The sequence below is a fragment of the Corvus moneduloides genome, chromosome 5 (assembly GCF_009650955.1).
Source record: "Corvus moneduloides isolate bCorMon1 chromosome 5, bCorMon1.pri, whole genome shotgun sequence".
Taxonomy (NCBI): Eukaryota; Metazoa; Chordata; class Aves; order Passeriformes; family Corvidae; genus Corvus; species Corvus moneduloides.
The window spans coordinates 9,077,980-9,096,772 of NC_045480.1; the positions used below are offsets into that span (position 1 = coordinate 9,077,980).

The 18,793-nt window shown below is 38.8% G+C and overlaps 1 protein-coding gene across 6 annotated transcripts in view; it reads left to right on the plus strand.

Annotated features, from left to right (window-relative positions):
- SH3BP2 (SH3 domain binding protein 2) overlaps positions 1 to 18,793 on the plus strand; it is a 37,824-nt gene that overhangs the window by 9,211 nt on the left and 9,820 nt on the right. For 4 of the 6 annotated variants that reach the window (XM_032109622.1, XM_032109619.1, XM_032109623.1 and 1 more), the window contains 2 exons: positions 16,925 to 17,064; positions 18,117 to 18,219. In XM_032109622.1, coding sequence (XP_031965513.1) covers positions 16,926 to 17,064; positions 18,117 to 18,219 — 242 coding nt within the window. In that variant the 5' untranslated portion in view covers position 16,925. Of the gene's footprint in view, positions 1 to 11,156; positions 11,440 to 16,924; positions 17,065 to 18,116; positions 18,220 to 18,793 lie in introns of those variants that run through there. The other 2 variants (XM_032109618.1, XM_032109617.1) reach the window with 2 other exon arrangements.

Here is an 18,793-nt window from a genome sequence, read left to right on the forward strand (position 1 = left end):
AAATAATAAGATGATGCATAGTCTGGCACAGATGTATTCCATTCCCACCATTCATAAGCTTGTGTGGGTACTCTTACTCGGGAGCAAATTAAGCATGGCAGACTGCTGGGATTATGCTAAATAAATACTTGATGTGTGACTATGCAGTGGGGGAGGATGGGAAATTTGGAAGGGAAAGAGGAATATTTTAAATGCACTCTTCATGTTTAAACTAGGAGAACAGAGTTAGATAGCCAAACTGTTCTCTAGCCACATAGAGGAAATTACTGGATTTGCGGGAAGCGGTTATGGGAAGAGCTCACAGTGAAATTCTTTTTTCCTTCAGTACTCAAAGCCTCAGTGAGTCATCTGCCTCCTGCCTTCTTCTCCCCGCCTCCAAAAAAGAAAAAAAAAAAAAGAAAAAGCCTTTATTTCTGTCCCTTGGCAAATACCACAGCTGCTCTGAAGAAGGTTGTAGTTCAGGATGCCACTGATCCAAGTGTCTGAAGAGGCCAATTGAAGCACTGTTGGAGGGATGTGTGGACTTGTTAAATCTCACGTTTTGCTTTGAGGTGCACATAAGCTTTCTCATAATGATGTAAACAATGCTGATAGAATGGAATACTGTGTTTCCAAATGTACACAGTACTAGATGATACCAAAGTGATTAGGTCTGGAAACTGTCTGTCATATTGGCACAGTGCCTGCTGTGCCTCTGCTGCCAGTCTGTTTCTCCATGGCTGCGTGGCATCCCCATTCCTTCAGTGGAGAGCAGTTGTGTTTGTCCTCCTCCCTGGTGGCTCCTCTGCTTCATTCACTGATCCTAGAGGAATGAGAGGACTGCCAGGGGTAGAAGGATATGGTAGTGGGAGAAAAGGGTGCTGCTGATGCCACCTGTGCACTTGCACTCGGGGGTTTGTCTCCCCAGCAGAATTGGGTTGGCAGGTGGCAAGGGCTTAGTGACGACAAATCTGTTAATTAGCAAAGATGTACTAAATGCTGATCTAATGGGCTACAACAATGTCACGGTATTTAATAATTACTTGGTAGTAGGAAGCTCTCTTCTGGGCAGTCAAACTGGGAGTTAGGTGTCTTCTTCTGAGTTGGAGGTCTTGTTCCAAGGAACAAGATTGACAAGAGAACTGGATTGACAAGAGAAAGCCAAGCAGAAGGTATTTGCAGCAGTGTCTTTGCTATGAAGTGTAGCAAACAGAAGTCTTTTTTATTGAAACTTGTCGTTTGGCAACTTTACACAATTCTATTCCTTCCTGGAGTGTTCTGTTCTATTTTAGATAGCAGGAAACATATTAATTAGATGCTTCTAATTAATCCTTGTTTCTATGCCTGTACCATTTCTTTCTAGTTGACATACTGAGTAATTTGCCTGCCACATGTTACTCATGCCCTGTAATTTTTATAGCCCTAAGCAGATGAAGTGCATGGCTTGGTAGAATTTTGCTCTAAATGCACTTGTTGGTCTGTGTTAATTGAGAAGGTATGTGGAAGAAACACACCTGACACATGAATCAGGAGCTTGAAGTGTCATTCTGACAGAAACAAAAGTTGCAAGAAAGCTCTGTCTCCCCACAGCCCTTTCCAGTTGTAGCAGTGATGCTGGGCAGACTTCCTTTTCTCTTTTTTTTAGTTTCTTATTGTTGAGATTTTAGGATTTTTAGCAACTCGGAGGTAAAGCCAAATATGAATTTGGCCTGATACTCAGGTGTTAGTCCACATAAAAAGCAAGTATAAACCTGATGTGTTCCTAAAAATCCTGTGTTAAGAAGATAAACTGCGTCACTACTCACAATTTATTCTAGTGACCTTAAGTCTGATGGGGTTATGTTGCATATTTGAGCAAAATGGTTTAGAAAAAGAAGAGGGAGCTTATATTAGAATGCAAAGGGTTGCTGATACTGTTCTGTAGAGGAGCCAAAATGTCAAGTGAACGGTGAATCTTGGGGAATAGATTTCTTGTGATTTCTAACTGAACAATTTAATCTCTAACAAAGTGGAATGAAAAATAATAAAGAGAAACAATACCGCATTCCAAAGGAGCAAAAAACATAAGCTTTAAGTTTGCAATGTATACAGAGCATAGGAAGATCTCATCAACAATTTTCCTGTCCTTGCTGACTAAAGGCTTATTTTTTCACATCCAGTTAAACTGTAACTAGCGCAGTCTTTGCACTTGTTATTCTGACTGTACCATGCCAGCTGCTGGTTCTCTGGTAGACTGCACGGGACAGGAAGTGGCAGTGGAGCCATGGATGTGGCCCACAATGACTTTGTCATTATATCAGTCTTTGCTAATCTGTGATGATACCGAATTTAGAAATTTTTCATAAAATTCTGTAGACAAAAGATTTTTGAGTATGTAAGGGGATAATGGTAGCTTGAACTGTTGGGCTTGTTAAGTTTTGATCTGTTGGATATGTACCTGACAGAAATTGGAAATTAGCTTTGTTTCATCTTGGAAATTTATAGTGGCTTATTATTTAAATATAAATTACTAGAATGCATCAAAGATTGTCACATACTTTCTGGAAGAAGACGAGGCTTTTTGGACAGAGTATAATGCACTTTGAATGCTTTTTAGTACACCTCCAAAGCTGAGAGTTCTTTTATATAAACAGTTATCAAAGTGCAGCTGCACTTTGATACAGTTATTAAGTGCAGTTTTTTAGACGATGTTAAATGGATCAGTCTGTATGATTTCAAACACTAAATAAAATATCACAAATAGCATTAAATATTTTTTAAATGTGCAGAAAGAGTACTTTCTTCCTGTAAAGTTCAGCTTTTGTAGACCTTTTATTTTGTGGTGGCAGTAACTCCTACAGCTGAGTCAATGCATCTGTGATGTTGTTTGGCTTGGGTCTGGATGAACTGTTGTTATGTTTACTACACAAAGATGTCAGGTTTGATTACTTAGGTTGAAACAGGACCAATCCCATTGACCTAAATTTCTGGATTTCCTTTGTGCAAGTGAAATCCAGCTTCAGCTCTTCATTGTGTACAAGAAGTGATTTCTACTTTGAATGCCTTAAGAACATCTAGGATTTGTATAGCAGGAAGAGATTCTGTAAAATCTTGTAAAAGCTTTTGCTGGAAATGTTACGTGCTCCATATAAATTCAGTGTAGAACCAAAACCTGGAAATGAAAGAATGCTAAGAATGAAAGACTCCTTGGACATAATGAGTGTTAGTTCCAGGTAGTGCAGAAATGTAAGATTTCGGAGGTCATGAAAAAGAGAGCCCTTCTGTCATAACCAGGTCATCTCTGTAAAGAGTCTGGCTGCACTGTTTTGAAAGAGCTTTTCAAGGAAACTACAAAAAAGAATGGTTCACAAAGGCAATGTATTCTTTGTAGCTTATCCTGCCAAGAATATTAGAAGGGCTGCTGACGTATAGGACATATGTGATTTAAGAACTGTGTATATATATGTGTTCCTATATGTGTGTGTGTGCATGTTTCTTTTTAGTCTGTAATAAAGAAAAGTTAGTTTCGGTGGTGAAAATCAGCGAGGCCAGGAATCAGCCAAATGACCTTTGGACCATCTTTGTGACTTTAAGAACAGAAGGAATAGGTGATGCTTTAATATGTTTGAGAAAGGATTTGGAAATAAGCAAGTTCTCTATGATAGGCTAGGTTAATGTGATGCCCAGAAGCATCTTCAAATTTAAAAAGGGGAGGGAATAATCTAACTAGAATGTAGAGTGGATGTAAAAGATTCCAGGCTCCTACTAGATTCAAACTTAGTCTGGAATAATTTTAAAGAGTTGGTGGGAAGGAAGTGGAAGTGTCTTTTAAAGTGGGTGTTCCAGTTTACAAACTTTTTTTTTTTGATCATTAATGGGACAACAGGAATAGCTGTGTGGAGTCAGATCTGAGGAGAGCTTGCAGAAGAGTGTAAGAACTTGACACAGATGCAGAATATTCTTCCAGCCTAAGAATTTGCAGGTCAGGGGCTTATTGGAGTAATTTTGAAGTGCCAGAGACTGAGATCTTGGAATCTGAGATGGATTTCTGTATTTCCAGTTTTTCGGTCACTATACACTAAGTGAGATTTGTTACAGCTTTTTTTTTTTGGTTGTTTGTTTGTTTTTTTGGTTTTTTTTGGTGGTTTTTTTTTTTTTTGTTGTGGTGTTTGTTTTTGGTTTTTTTTTGTTTTCCTCCTCTGAAACATTACTGGGCACCAATCCAGGAAGGGTTTTGATTCACATGTGCAGTACCATTGTATCCATTCCCATTATCTGTAATGTTCTGAAGTCATTTCCCCAGAGTGGACAAGTTATACTCTTATAAATATAAGGGTTGTATCTTGACATACAGGACAGGTCAGGAAAGGAGCTGATTTGAGGAGAGCTAAGTGCCATCAAGGTCAGATGCAAGTAAGAATCTAGAATTTGTGTGTTAGCTCCTTGCCTTTGGTCTATCTAACTGTCAGGTGTTCATTACTTTCATAATATTATGCATGGGGTTTGTACCTATTTAGAAACCTTGCTGGAAACTGCTGGCACCATGGCAGTAATATATTTGATTAGGCAGACTGATCTATGGTGTAAAATATGACTGTTGTTGTTCACATCTTATGAAATATTGCATATGAAAGTTTTCAGTGCTTGAAAATGGCCCTGCGTGAACTCACTTCTGAATGCAGCTCTACAGCTCTGGAGACTTAAGTTAATGTCAGGCTAATCCTTGCTATTGGAGTTCATTTAAACAAGATTTAGGATGAATGAATTTCTTTCTTTTTAGTCATACTTCTGAAGGAAGTAGTGATTTCCATAAAGAAATGATAATAGAAAAGGCCATTGTCCAAATTGTCTTGTAAAAGAAGCCCATTGCATGTGATTATACATTTTAATGGTTATTTTAAGTGATATGAATTGACTGTTTCCTCTCCTGTCCTCCAAATTAAAACTGTTTGTTTACTGCTCTCTTTCTGAAGAAGCTTTGCAGTGTACATTTGTTTTCATTTAAAAATCTTCACTTAAAATCCCAACTATATGTGATGTGGTGTTTATAATTGAATTCAGCTTTTGTAGAAAGTAAGCATGAGCTTACAGAGATTCTTCTTTCTGGTGTTTGTTAAAAAAAAAAAACAAACAAAGCAAAACCCCACCAAAACCCAAAGGTAGTATTTACCCAAGTGATGAAATACATGGTAGCTTTAAATCCTGATTATTTCAATCTATGCTCTTACCTGTTTCAGTCCTTTGATCCAGTGTTTCTGTGGTGGGAGTGGCAAAACACTTATGCTTTACCACATCCTTTGGAGAAGCTCGTATCATGATTTAAAAGGGAACAGTAACTGGAATTGGAATAAGGAATCCGTGTTTCTGGTGCACCTACTTACTTGCATGAGGCTTTGAGCACTAAGAGCTTCAAAGCTGCTGAAGGTGGGGACAGTCCATTAGCAATAAAACCCAGTTGGGCCTTCTAATTCTATAAATCACACTTGCATGGTTAATAGCTTATTTGGATATTCTGGTTCATAGTCAGAGTTTCCAAGTCTGAGAACAGCAAACTCTGAGATGCTTCACTGCATAATTATTTAAAACCCAGCACCACCTACTACTGTGTTGTACAGCAGTATAGTACAGAGTGAGTCTTTGCAGTTACATTCTGTCTTTAAATTGTATCAAAAGTCTCTAAACAAGCAAAATAAAAAAAGAAAATCTTTGTTTTGTTTTGTTTTTCCAGGGTCTAGCAGAAGCTGAGCTTCCTCTTTGGTTCTGGCTGCAGCCATTTGCCTGCAGAGATATATTTGCTTAACTATAAGGTTCCTGCAGTCACCAGGAGAGGGAAACACAGGCTTGAAGGACTCATAGATGACATGACCAAATGCTTCCTCTAAACCAGGGCTTGCTGCATTTCTTTAAGATTCAATTAGTAGCTTGTTATTGGGGTCAGCGAGTTTATGAATTTACTCACTGCGTTTTTTTGTGGATAGACATTTAAAAGGACTTTATAAACTCTACGTGGTTTTGTTGGTTTTAATATACAGCTGCACTAATGTTTTAAAATTGCTTAAATTCAGTAACTTTCTTGTTGATTTGCATATTCCTTCAGACAAAATACTCTCTTTAACTTGCTGTGGTAGTCTTGGACCACAGTTACGTTAGTCTTGTACAAGCACAGTATACAATGAACTCATGGCTGTTGTATATCTTGCCAAAATGCCTCAGTATCAGAAAAAATTAAATCACTTTTCTTGTTTCCTTCCCTTGGACACTTGATGTACTTCAAATCAATATAAGTAAAATTCTAAGAAAGCGAAAAAATATTTCCTAACAACAGACTTAATTTCATATGGCGAGATGTCTGTTGGTTAAATATACCTGTCAGATCATTAATGGATATTTGACCCCTTCCAATACATTTCTGAAAGCCTATATTTAGGTGTTGCTTTTACTAAAATTCAATGGTCCATCAGCTAAAATGCTGAAAGCTGTTTTGACATCTAAGCAGAAGTTATTTTGGCATCCAACAGTGCTTCCTAATTTACCAGTTTTGAGTACCTTAGTGATAGAATTGTGTGCAGTTAATCACAAACCAGCCTAGCAGTAAAATTGTTTTAACAGTAATATCTTGGATCTGAAAACTTCTGCCAAGGAAATAAATCATTTGTGGAAACTCCCACTTTCAGTATCTATGTGTATCTGGGGAAACTCCCTTTGCAGCTGTCAGCAGGAATAGGATCTTGGCAATCACGTTTATACTTCTGCTCAGTTACTTTTTTTTTTTTTTTTACCTATGTTCTAGTTTAAATTGTTCTATGAGCACTGATGAAAGAGCAGTTAATCATAGCCATAGTGGCATTTACAGTCTTTTGTACAAGGACCTTGTATATAAGTAACAGTTAAAAGGAACAAAGAATGTGTTCATCTATTTTCAATAGTAAATGAAAATGGAATGTTGGTAATGTATCTGAATTTATATAAAAAGAAAAAAAAGGCAGCAAATTATCTTCAGGACTTGCCTTCTACTTTAAGTGTTTTTACCAAATATTACTGGTGTGGTCTGACTGGCACAGACTTCACCCAGTTAACTCCCTGGGTGAATGCTCCTATACAGTTTTGAGGGGCCTTTTGATTCATTAGAAATCCATTACACTTGAAAAGCTACACATAACAAAATTGGCAACATTGAAAATTATGCTGGAACAGCTGTACTGATCTTAATTCATAGAACCATTTAGGTTGGGGAAGACCTCTAAGATCATCGAGTCTTAACTTTCAACCTAGCACCAACACCCTATTCAACACTAAACCATGTCCCAAAGGGCCACATCCACATTCTTTAAATACCTTCAGGGATGGTGACTCCACCACTTCTCTGGGCAGCCCATTCCAATGCTTGACAACCCTTTTTGTGAAGAATTTTTTCCAAATATCCAACCTAAATCTCCCCTGGCACAACTTGGGGCTGTTTCCTCCATCCCGTCACTTGTTACCTGGGAGAAGAGACCGACCCTCACCTGGCTACAACCTCCTGAAAGGGAATTGGAGACAGTGAGAAGGTCTCCCCTGAGCCTCCTTTTCCCCAGGCTAAAAACCTCCAGCTCCTTCAGCTGTTCCTCACAGGACTTGAGCTCCAGACCCTTCCCCACCTCCATTGCCCTTCTCTGGACACGCTCCAGCCCTTCAATGTCTTTCTGGGAGTGAGGGGCCCTACAATACATTAATATAAAGCCCTGCATTATTTTTCAAGGCTGGCTGGTGTAAGTGAACCTGTTAAATAAGAATGTCCTTATATTGAGAGTTTGCAGATGGTTTTTGTCTTCCAGCTGCACAATCTAATTTGCTTTTTTAGAAGCTATGCACATACTGCAAGTACTTTGTGACTCTACTTTGTTTTACAGATGTTTGAGCAATATATGACATTAACTGTATCCCAAAATCAGTCATGATGATATCTTCTAGGATGAGTGCCAAACTGATGAAACAATCATGAAAAGTTAAAACTTTGTTTTAAAATTGGTATGCTCTTTCTCTGAGGTATGACTTACTTATTGTGGACCAGTGCTGGCTGGCTTTTTCTTAAGTTCCAAGCCAACAATATGTCTATAGATGTTCAGAACCTAAGAGCCACTGGAGAATAAGTAGAAACTTGGAAGCTTTCTGACTTGAAGTGTTTCTTGGGTTTAGATTAAATACATGTTATCAAGACTTCAGCTGCCTATTTTAAGTATATGTAATAAATAAGTAAAAATATTATTAGGACTTCTTCAGGTCTTCTAAAGTAAGTTGAAGGAAGAGATGATAGTTGAAATTTAAAGTATATGAATTCTTTTGACATTGAAAGAGGATTTTTGGAAGTTTTGGCCTCGTTTCTTCTCCTTGTTGCTGATTTATCTTTTTTTTTTTTTTTTTTTTTTAAGATAATAATGCAGTTCACCCAGCAGAAATAGTTCTGATGCATGGTTATTTGTATTTTCACGAGACTGCCTTACTTAATAAATGAAGGGTTCAGGCGAGTAATTTACCCTTGATTTTTTACAATCTGCACTTGTGAAGTATGCAGCTGACAAATATATTATCTCTCAATATAATGTCTGTGTTTCCACTGTCATCTAGAAACTTGGGTCTAAACTTGTTTGGTAGAATCAATAAAATAATAAAACTTCGAATAATCTACTCCTGATTCAAACATTAAAGTCAGTAAAGGATTAACAGAACATCCTTCCTTAATGTCTTACTATATGGTTGGCTTTTATGGAAATATATAATGTATGAATTCTTACATTATTCTGAGTGGAACTTAACTACTGAGCTGACTTGCTGCAGCTGGAAGAAAGTGTTTTTCATGCTATTTTAATTTTTTAGTGCTTTGTTAATTTTTCTGCCTTGCTTGTTGCTGCGCTCTTCTTGTGCTGCTTTTATTTACAGTCCGTTCTTGCAGTTTCCTGTAAATTTGTCAGCAAGAGGAAGCGCCCCTGCTGCAGACACAGCTCAGCCCTGTGAGCTGTGGTGAGACAAGTGAATTTATACTGGCAAGAACAGTGTTCTGCCAGATGTGTTTGTGCCCTCGCATCCCATTAACTAATGATAAGTAGGATTGCTTTTGACTGCCAGCAAGAGCTGTTCCTGATAATGGCAGAGAACACTGGCTGACTTCCTCGGGCAGCGGCCCTGCTGGAATGAAATCCAGGTGTTGGTTCCAGATGCTTTGGTTCTTCCTTTTAAGGCTATCTGAGTGATATCTTATAATGTTAAAGAAGAGAAGTATCTCCTTTGGAGTGAAGTTCTCCCTCGGCTATCTTGGTGCAAGGCTACTTCTCACCACTGATTTCATGGGGACAAGTGAAGGTTAGTGGTCTGAAAACCTTATACCAAAGGTCCGTGCATAACAGAATTTTGCTTTGTGAAGAAGGATATATTTAATGCTTTCACTTCCCTGGCAGACATGTCAATCAAATCCATAGAGTTTTCATGTCTTTTCAGATTCCTTATTTGCAATTCTGGAATACAATCCTTCTGATAAATGTTTCTTCTAGAAAGCTGAATTTTCAGTCTCCCAAAACTGTGAAACATTTAAACTACTTTGGTTGTTCCTTGGTGGAACACCAGCTTGCATGTGTGTGAAGTGGCTTCTGTTCTGACTCTGGGAACATCTTGATGGTGTTGGAAATCACCAGAGAAGTTGAAATGGGATCTTGGAACTTGAAATGAAAAATCCTGCTGCATCTCTGAGTACTAAAATGAAGAAATAGAGAGGACAGCATCAGAAAGGTTAGAGAGGAAAAGCAGTACCTCAGGAACACATGTTGGATAAAGGAGGCAAGGTTTAATGAGACTGTTGAAGCCAAAGACCGTGGTACTGTAAGTTGTGGAGTTTGGAGGGAAAAACCAAGAGTTAGGTGTGTCACATCAGAAAAGGGAAAGAGGAACTGAAGGGTTTTTTCCAGTGTTACATATACTCAAGTGCTGTCGTTCTGATTCTAGTTTTTTTACTGAGTTGGAGATAAAGCTTGCAAAGATGCTAATGCCAGTTTAGAAGAGTATGCTTAGATAACAGAGAAGTCAGAGAGGAAAGATTGCTTTAGAGCGTATGCCTTCAATGGGTAACTGATACGGTAGCAAATAAAACAAGTGAATTTAATTCACAAACCACTGAGCTGTACTCTTCTGTGTGAAAAATCTGTTAAGCCACTGAGACAAGTGGGTATTGATCCTTACTGAAGAGTACTGGGATCTTTGTGTTGATATGCTGATCCTTTTGGCTAACAACAGGTGTGTGGTATTTGTGGTTTAATTTCCCCTTCTCTAGAGCCTGGTAGGTGCCCTGTGGTGAGAGAACTGTTTTTCTAGCCCATACAGCCATGAGCAGTATCTGAAAGTTACTTTCTTTTGTGCTTTGACTGTTGGGTAGCTTACAAAAAGGGATGTTGTATGGAGACTTCTTCCTTCTATTTTGGGGTACAGATTCATGTCCGTTTCCCCAAAAATATGTGAAGTAAACTTTTCTTGACATACTTTTTTTGTTCATCACTGTGAAACTTTCTAGTTGTTTCTGTCTTGTTCAAACTTTTGAGCCTGGAATATTGTTTAAATCTAAACAAGTCAGTGAAACACTTGAAGCCTTTTAAGAACTCCAGATGAAAATAAGTGTAAAACAATGCTATTTATTCATCATCAGTTGATAATATTTGTCCTGTAGATTTGTGCATTGTAAGCCTCTTGAATTCAAATTTTATTGTCTTTTGTGGTTTGTGTAGCATCAAATGTACAGGCAAGACTTGCTCTAAAGTATGTCTGTGCTGCAGAATTTTTCAGAATGGTGATTTTGATTTTCTTGGGTTGAAGAGGGAAGGACAAGCTCCAACTCTGGGGGAGAAAACAGATGAAATATTTACAGTTCTGTGGTGCAGTGCAAGTACCTGAGGCACAGGCTCTTCTGGAACACAGGCAGCATTTCTGATCTGTGCCTCTGCCAGTGTGAGAGCCAGAGTACACCGAGAGAAAAAAGGACAACTTTCTTTTTCTCCCATAGGAAAGTGGTCGATTGAAAGGTGAGAAGGAAGACAATGAGCACTGGAAAATCCCGTCTTCTTTCTACCTTGATGTCTGTCAGAGGTTTCAGCTATGCAGGAATTGATTTATAACCTCTCTGGGAAGCTGGGAAATCTGACAAAGATAGTGCTGCCCACTGACAGTGGGGGAAACAGGAAGTAACAAAGGAAACAAGTCATTGCCTCGGCGTCACTTTTGGCTGCAGTGCAGATGCACAAGCAGTTGGGGCAGGGTTTCTTTTCCTTTTGTGTGTTGAGCAGACAGCAGCTACAGCTGTGGCTTTCAACCTGGGAATACCCAAACGTGGGAGAAATGCAGAGATGTTCCTGCCATGCCTGAGAGGGGTCATAAGTTGTTAATGGCTTTGTCATCACAAAGGAAACAATCATTCGGTGAAACTGTCAGCAGAAAAACTATGTGTCGATCAGACAAGGTCACCAGGTTAGTGCTTTTTGTGGCTTGTATTTCTGTCATCTTTTCTCCTTCAGGTAGAGAACCGACTACAGCTACGAGTAGAGTATGGTGTCTGGGCTAAAATACTTTTAACTCATGCAGAAAATGGAAAGATAAAGAATTGGAGGGGGAAGAGATGAGTGGGTTGTTGGTTGAAAGCTTTTGCCAGAAAAGAAAAGCAAGTTGAAGCAAGTTAAAGAGAGTAAATTTAGTTATACAATGTATTTCAGTAGGGCTTAGTTCTCTGTTCCCTTTGTCTTGTAAGATTTTTCTTTTACTTCAATGTTTGTACTGTGCTATTAATCTTTCTGAGTATTGTGAAAGGGGCTGTTAGAAGTATTAGGAAATGGAATGTGTAGCCAAAAATGTAGGAGAGATATGGAAAAGTATTTCAGAAGTACTGGAGAATAGTTAATAAATGGACAAGAGACCTGATAATTCTGCAGAAAATAGTTTGAAGAACAGATGGTAAATGTTTAGATGGTTGAATCAGAGAAATCATTCTTGCTCAGAATTGCTGAGAGCACATAGGGGAAACTTTTCCTGTTCTGCAGTGTGTAATGCTGCCTCATTTTTGGTAAACCCTTTTGTAGCGACTGATACTTCAGTCTCCCTGTGCAGGATGTGAGGAATACATTCATTTCTGTAAGTTATGTATTATATATGTCATGTCATTTCTAAGTTATATATTCAGAAGTAAACTAGCATCTGGCTTAGCTAGGTTTTACTTGCAAGTAAAATTTAAAGACTAGAGGTTATGAGGTTACAGTTTTATAAGTTCTCAGATGTAATTGGCATAGAGAACATTGTTACAAATTCAGATCAGGTTTACTTTTTGTATTTTGGAGGCCGTTTTTTTGTTTTTTCCAGCATGACCAAACTGGGCTCCAGGACAGATCATAAATATTGTTATAACAAGTGAGAACTTTTAAAATGACTTTTGGCAGCTGTAGTCTCAGAGATGAGGGTAATGTTTTTTAACGCCTATATACTGCGAGACGGGGAGATGATCACATCTGCCATATATTCTGCTGAAGTTAAGCAAGAACTGAGGACTCTTCCAGGATGCAATCCTTAATTGAATCAGCTTGTATTTGTTTTAATTGGGCTGAATGCCAGTAGCTCTTAAGGCCAAGAGGGTAAGTGTTCTTCTGTAATGTAATCCAGATTTTTAATGTGGCAAGATTTTACTCATGGAGGGACTTTTAGCCTGTAAAATTATGCCCTAGCCTCCAATATAGCTATTCCCTATCCTCTGAGTGAGGGGATAGATTGAAATTGCTTCAGAGGTGTATACATTTACCTACTACACAATAACAGAAGTCTGCTATCCATTCAGAGTTTGAGCTTTGTAGCAGCACTATGATTGAGAAAATATTTCTGCATCTGACTGGCCTTATCCTGGTTATATGATTAAGTGTGTAGTTTCACTTTTTTTCACGCTGTTTAACTTTCAGGGTACTTTGAAATAAAGAATGGCTCATTGCGATAGTGTTTGAGAAAAGTATACTCATGTGATAGACTTGGACTGACTTCATTGATACATTAGCAATACACTGCAAATTGGCTTGGTTTTCAGTCTGGCAGACCAGTTTGTATACATGAAGAAGTTACAATGGTAACTGTATAAGCTCTGTATCATGCTCCAAAATGCTGATTGTACCCTTCCATCTTTCCAAAAAGCACCCTTGAATCATGAATCACATCCTAGAAACTGCTGTTCTACTATTTCTCCTACTACACTCCAAGGCCTTTCATCTCCCTCACAGGCATAGAATTGTCATGGGGATCACCTGAAAAACAGAGTGATGCAAGACCTTTCCCTGTCTGCTGCCATCGTCTTCTGGTTCTGAGGGTTCCGTTCAATGGGGGAGACGATTCATTCAATAGCCACATGCAATGGGTTTGGGGTTTGGTGGAAAAATGGATTAAAAAATAGGCATCTAGTTCCTTGGTGAGTGGGAAGAGGAATAAAGCATGTGGCTTTTACTAGAAGCTTTTACCAAACACTGCATGGGAGATGTTGCCTTCTGTTTGTAATAGAGGACTAGTGTCAGGAGCAGCTTTGGCTGCACTGCGTGAGCCCTTTCTGTTAACTTGGTTGTCAGCCCGATGGAAGAGACTCTCCTATGTGCCAGAGGCAAAAATGTGTAACGGGGGCTTTGACATGTAGTGTAAAAGTGTAACTGCGTAAGAAACAGCTGGGAAATATCCTTCTGTTCTCAGTAATGCTGAAGTTAACAGGCTCTGCAGTGACTTCAGTGACTGCTATGGTGCATACCTGGTAATGCAACATCCATCTGTTCTTGGTGTAATGTAGTAAAGAAGTTACAACAGGAATATCAAAAGCTGAGTGAACCATTAAGTGAGCTAAAGGAAACCATACTGTAGATGCTAAGACCACAAAAATCTTCGAGCTTCCATTTTTTCCTTCTACTCTTCCACCCCTACAATAAAGATTCTGCAGTTAGATTTGTTTTGACAGCTTTCTCCCAGCGGTTTGATGCAAAATAGCGACATCTGTCCTTACAGAGCTCTTTTCTGCAGTCAAGAAAAGAAGAAAAATCTTCCTGGGGCTAGGTTCAAAGTACTTAAATGGATTTTAGCAACATAACTCAAAGATTTCAACTCAGAATACTGAAGTTTTCCCTAAGTGTCTGCTATGTGCCTTCAAATGAAAGTGCTTGAGGAGTGTACAGATGTGATGGGGAGTGTTATAAGCCACACTGAAATCCAGATAATAGGCTTAGCTGCCTCTAAATCTGTTGAAAAGCCTGGTGCAGTAGATGGGCTCTTTAGTTCATGTAATGTATACTTGGTGATATGGATTTCAGCCTTGTCTCCTTTTACTCACTTCTTTTATTCACTTAGCTGGGCTGGGGAAGTTCTAGGTTTTGGTCTCTATTTTCGGGACTGTTTTATAGTAAGTTGCCAAAAGTAAGAAATCATTGTGAAAAGAGGAAGCAGAACCTGATACTCTGCTGTCCTTTCCTGTCAGTTAAATCCTGTAGTCATCACACTGTAGAACTGGATAATTTTTTTTTCCCCTGCTTGCTCGCTCCTCTGCTTCCGTATTTTTTTTTTTTTCCTGTCTGCCTTAAATTCTGGCTTTTCAGGTAGAGGAGAAATTCCCCATCCAGACATGCTTTAGGGAGTACTGCCCTACAGAAGGCCAACATGACCGGGACAAATATTTCTGCTTTCTGTATTTACCTAGGGTAACGTACACCCAGGACTTGCCTTTGCAATCCTTATTTCAAGGAAATCACTCTTAGCAGTATTAGTGTGGTTTGGTGTCAGCAGCCAGCTGGGTAACACTCTCCATTTCCCTCACTTCAACTTTTCTGCAAGATGTGGAGAAGTAATTTAAAGGATTTAGCGGGGCAGGGGGGATGTTAATTTCTGCTACTATTTTTTTTGGTTGTTATTCTTAAAAGCTTAAAATATGTGAGTAGTCCCTTTTTGGACCTGTTAACACATTGCTGTTGCTAGAAATTTCATTGAGGTGGAGGAGGAAATAACTCAGCTTGGGAAGATCTCGGTCATTTAATAAAGATAGGGAGGAAACAGCAGAAGAAAGGATATAGCTGAATAGAATAAAAGTAACTTACCTTTTGGTGAGCAGTGAGGTCCTGGGGGAAAATTGGGATACCATGGTGCCTTGACCTGTCTGCTGTGAGAGCCTCTTTAGGGTCTTGGATCCTATCTTTGGCTGTGCCTGCTTCATAACACTGGGGACCAAAACCTAATTTTTGTGATTAAGTCTTCTAGGCTGCCTAGAGAATTTAATTTAGTTTAAACTCTCCTGGTAGAAATTGCTAGGAATTTCCACTCTTTCCCACGTGTGTCATCGGCAAATGGCAAGCAGTTAGATCTAAATCCTAAACTGATCCACTAAAGGGTCCGTTGACTTGCATGTCTGTTTTTCCTAACCCATACAATGGATGTGTACTTTGCAGTTGCTCCTCAACAAATCTGAAACACTTCCTCATTCTTGTCAGAATGGGAAAAGCCATTTTAGGTTGGAGGGACACGTGCTTGGGTAGGGTGTTGTGCTGAGGCTCTTGGATTCTGTGCTGAGCCTCACTATTTACCTCCCTTACTGTCCCTTTTCAGTAAAGGAGAAACAAACAAGATCCGTTAAATTTCAGTCCTCCACTGAAAGCTTATTAGTACTAAACCATCATTCCTTTATCAGAAATTAACTGGAACTTCATTAGTTTGCCTTTTACCAGCCCTACACCAGATGATAACAGACCCTTTTATGTCTAGGTCAAAATTTCCATTCTGTGCACGCATGGTTTCTTTTCCGAGGGGCTCGAGGGAGCTTGCCTTTATAGGGATACAGGGGATCAGCAAGGGGACCAATGGATTACAGAGGGTCTGGGACAGACCAATGGGTTACAGAAGGATCTGCATAGGGTCTCCCAAAGGATTGTGGGTCTACCTTTCCTCACCATGACCCAAAAGTAGTTGCTTTTCCAGGGAGTCCTGCTGGGTGATTGCAAAATCTTTTATCTCAGCAGACATCCCTCCAGGGCAGTGGCTGGGCATATCCCACACTAAACCATCATTCCTTTATCAGAAATTAACTGGAACTTCATTAGTTTGCCTTTTACCAGCCCTACACCAGATGATAACAGACCCTTTTATGTCTAGGTCAAAATTTCCATTCTGTCCACGCATGGTTTCTTTTCTCCATGACACAGTAGGATTTTTAGCCTAGTTCTGTTACCAGTTGAAGAAAGAAAGGGCTCATAACAATATATCAGAAAAAGTTACTACCTAAGAAACAGAGCTTTTTGGTTTAAGATGTCAGCAGAAAGAGTGGTAACTGCAGAGATGCTTGATGGAGCATTACATTAATAATTGATAAATAAATTAAATTGAAGACTGCAGCAATCTGAGAGGAACTTCATTTGCAGAGGATGCTGTCGCATATAACATCCAGTATGAGATTATATACTAATCCTTTAATTAAAGAATTAAGAGTTAAAGAATAAAACATGTAAATATCAGGAGTAAGTAGTATTGGATGCTGCAGTTGCTAAACTTTGACTTGATTCCCTTGTTGTACATAAAATAACATTGTGTATACGTGTGTCATGTAGCACTTGGGAGAAGAAACCAATTTTGTTTCCAGTCACCTGCCTGATTAAGTCTCGTGGTGTTATCTGGAGTATTTTAAAAACATAAATATTTAAGTAACATTTACTAAGCACTTTTCCTTTGTTTCAACAGCTGTCAATCACTTTTGAGAGCTGTATAAAAATAAATCGGGGCTTTTTGCACCACATTTTTTTATACATTACAAAGTTCCTGGAATCTTTGAACACCCTGTCTGTCTTACATTCTTGAGTGCTGAACCACATTAGTTGTTTGGAAAGCTTGTTTAAGGAAACAAGCTTCTCAGTACTCATTCCTTAAAGTACAATCCGGGTTTTAAACTGTTTTTAATTATTCTAAATTGCAGAATGATGGCCTCACAGGAACAGGTCTGGCCAGTCCCAATGAAGGCAATTGGAGCACAAAACCTTCTGACAATGCCTGGAGGAGTCACCAAATCAGGGTATCTTCATAAAAAAGGAGGCACCCAGCTGCAGATCCTGAAATGTAAGTTGAATAAGGTATTAACTAAATTAAATGTTTTAAATGTTTGCCTCTGGGGCCAGTAACAGACTTCATGTTAGCAGACAACTTATTGAAGCTGTTCTTCCACTTTGTCTGGACTGGAATACAATTATACTGGAATATATGTATGAAAGACTCACATTGAAAGATTTTCCTTTAATTGTTTTGGAACTGTAAATCTTAGATAATAAATGTTGGGGCTGATTTAATTTTACTTGTTTAGTTTTCTTCTCAAGTCCTTCACAAGTAAGATTTTCAAGACAAACAGATTCCCAGGACATGTATCAATTTCAAATACTTTTTTCTGAAAGAAATTAGTACTCAGCTTTTTTTTTCCAGTTGGTTTTTCTGTACTGGAAAAAATATCCCCATCTCCTACTGCTGTTGTGAAATGGAAATTTTCTCACTGCCAACATTGGGCTGTACTTAAAAACAGTAATTTCTTCTGAAATCAGAGCCTATTTACATGGGGAAGAGTTCAGATTTTGGGTTTATTTATATGCTATTCATTTGGTATCCCTGTTTATGATGGAACTATACTTATATAGGTAAGGGCAAAGGCTACTGTCTTTGATAAGGGAAAGAGTTTGGCCTCTTTCAAAAAAAGAAAATAGGATATCATTTTATTGGCAGCATTATGTACTTGAGGTAAAAGAAGAGAGGGAGATACCGGTTTTGGGATGGATGTAAATATGTATTTGTAGCCTGTAGCTGCCTTCCTGCTATTGCTTATTTCACTAGTGAAGGAGCACAGGTGGAGGTCAGGCCTGCAGGCTCTGAGGCTTCTTTTGAAGTTTTCAGATCAGCTCCCTCTCAAGTGAGGGAATCAAATATTACCCTTAGTACCAAAACTGTGAATGGACAGCTTCACTGTGTGACTGATCATCAACAAGCTGTCACTTAACTAGTTTGTGCTCATTTGCAGCAATTAATATGATTACTAAAATCTTAAACAATGATTCTACCCAGGCTAAGAGGTTCTAGTTATTCTGCTGCCCTTGGATTTATATTTTGCTCATTTTTTACCTTTTCAGGGCCATTGAGATTTGTGATTATCCACGAAGGATGTATCTACTATTTTAAGAGCAGCACATCTGCATCTCCCCAGGGTGCATTTTCTTTGAAAGGTTACAACAGGTGAGTGCCAAGGAACTTTGTTAACACCCAAGCTCCTTTTACTGAATGCTAGGGGCTACAGCTTTCATTTCTAATGAAGTTAAACACTGCTACATCTGTTGTTTGAGTTAAGCATTGATCTTAGATTCCAAGAGATGTATTCCTTCCAAATTGTATATATGATGTTTCCTGTGCTTGGCAAGCGGGTAGCCTTCCTCTTCTGTAATTTAACCAGTAAAGCTGTTTGAATTGCAATGGGCTTACTCTTGCTACTGATTAATGCAGGCTGCACGTGCAGATAGATGTGGATTCTTTCAGACAAACCATCTTTGTTCTGTGGTGACCAGAGAGGAATCAGAAGAGAAAATTGATGGAGCTACTGGTTCAGCAACTTTAGTTAGTGTCGAAACTGTATCAACTACAGTGTGATAAATGAGAGAAAGCATGTGCAAGATGTCTGACTCATTTCACGACACATTTTAATCTTAATTTTTACTCTGCAAGTTGAAGACAAAAATATGTGGCTTTCAAGTTAGCCAGTACTGTCAGAATCTGAGTGCAGTGTAAGTACGAGGCCTACTAATATAAGTCCACC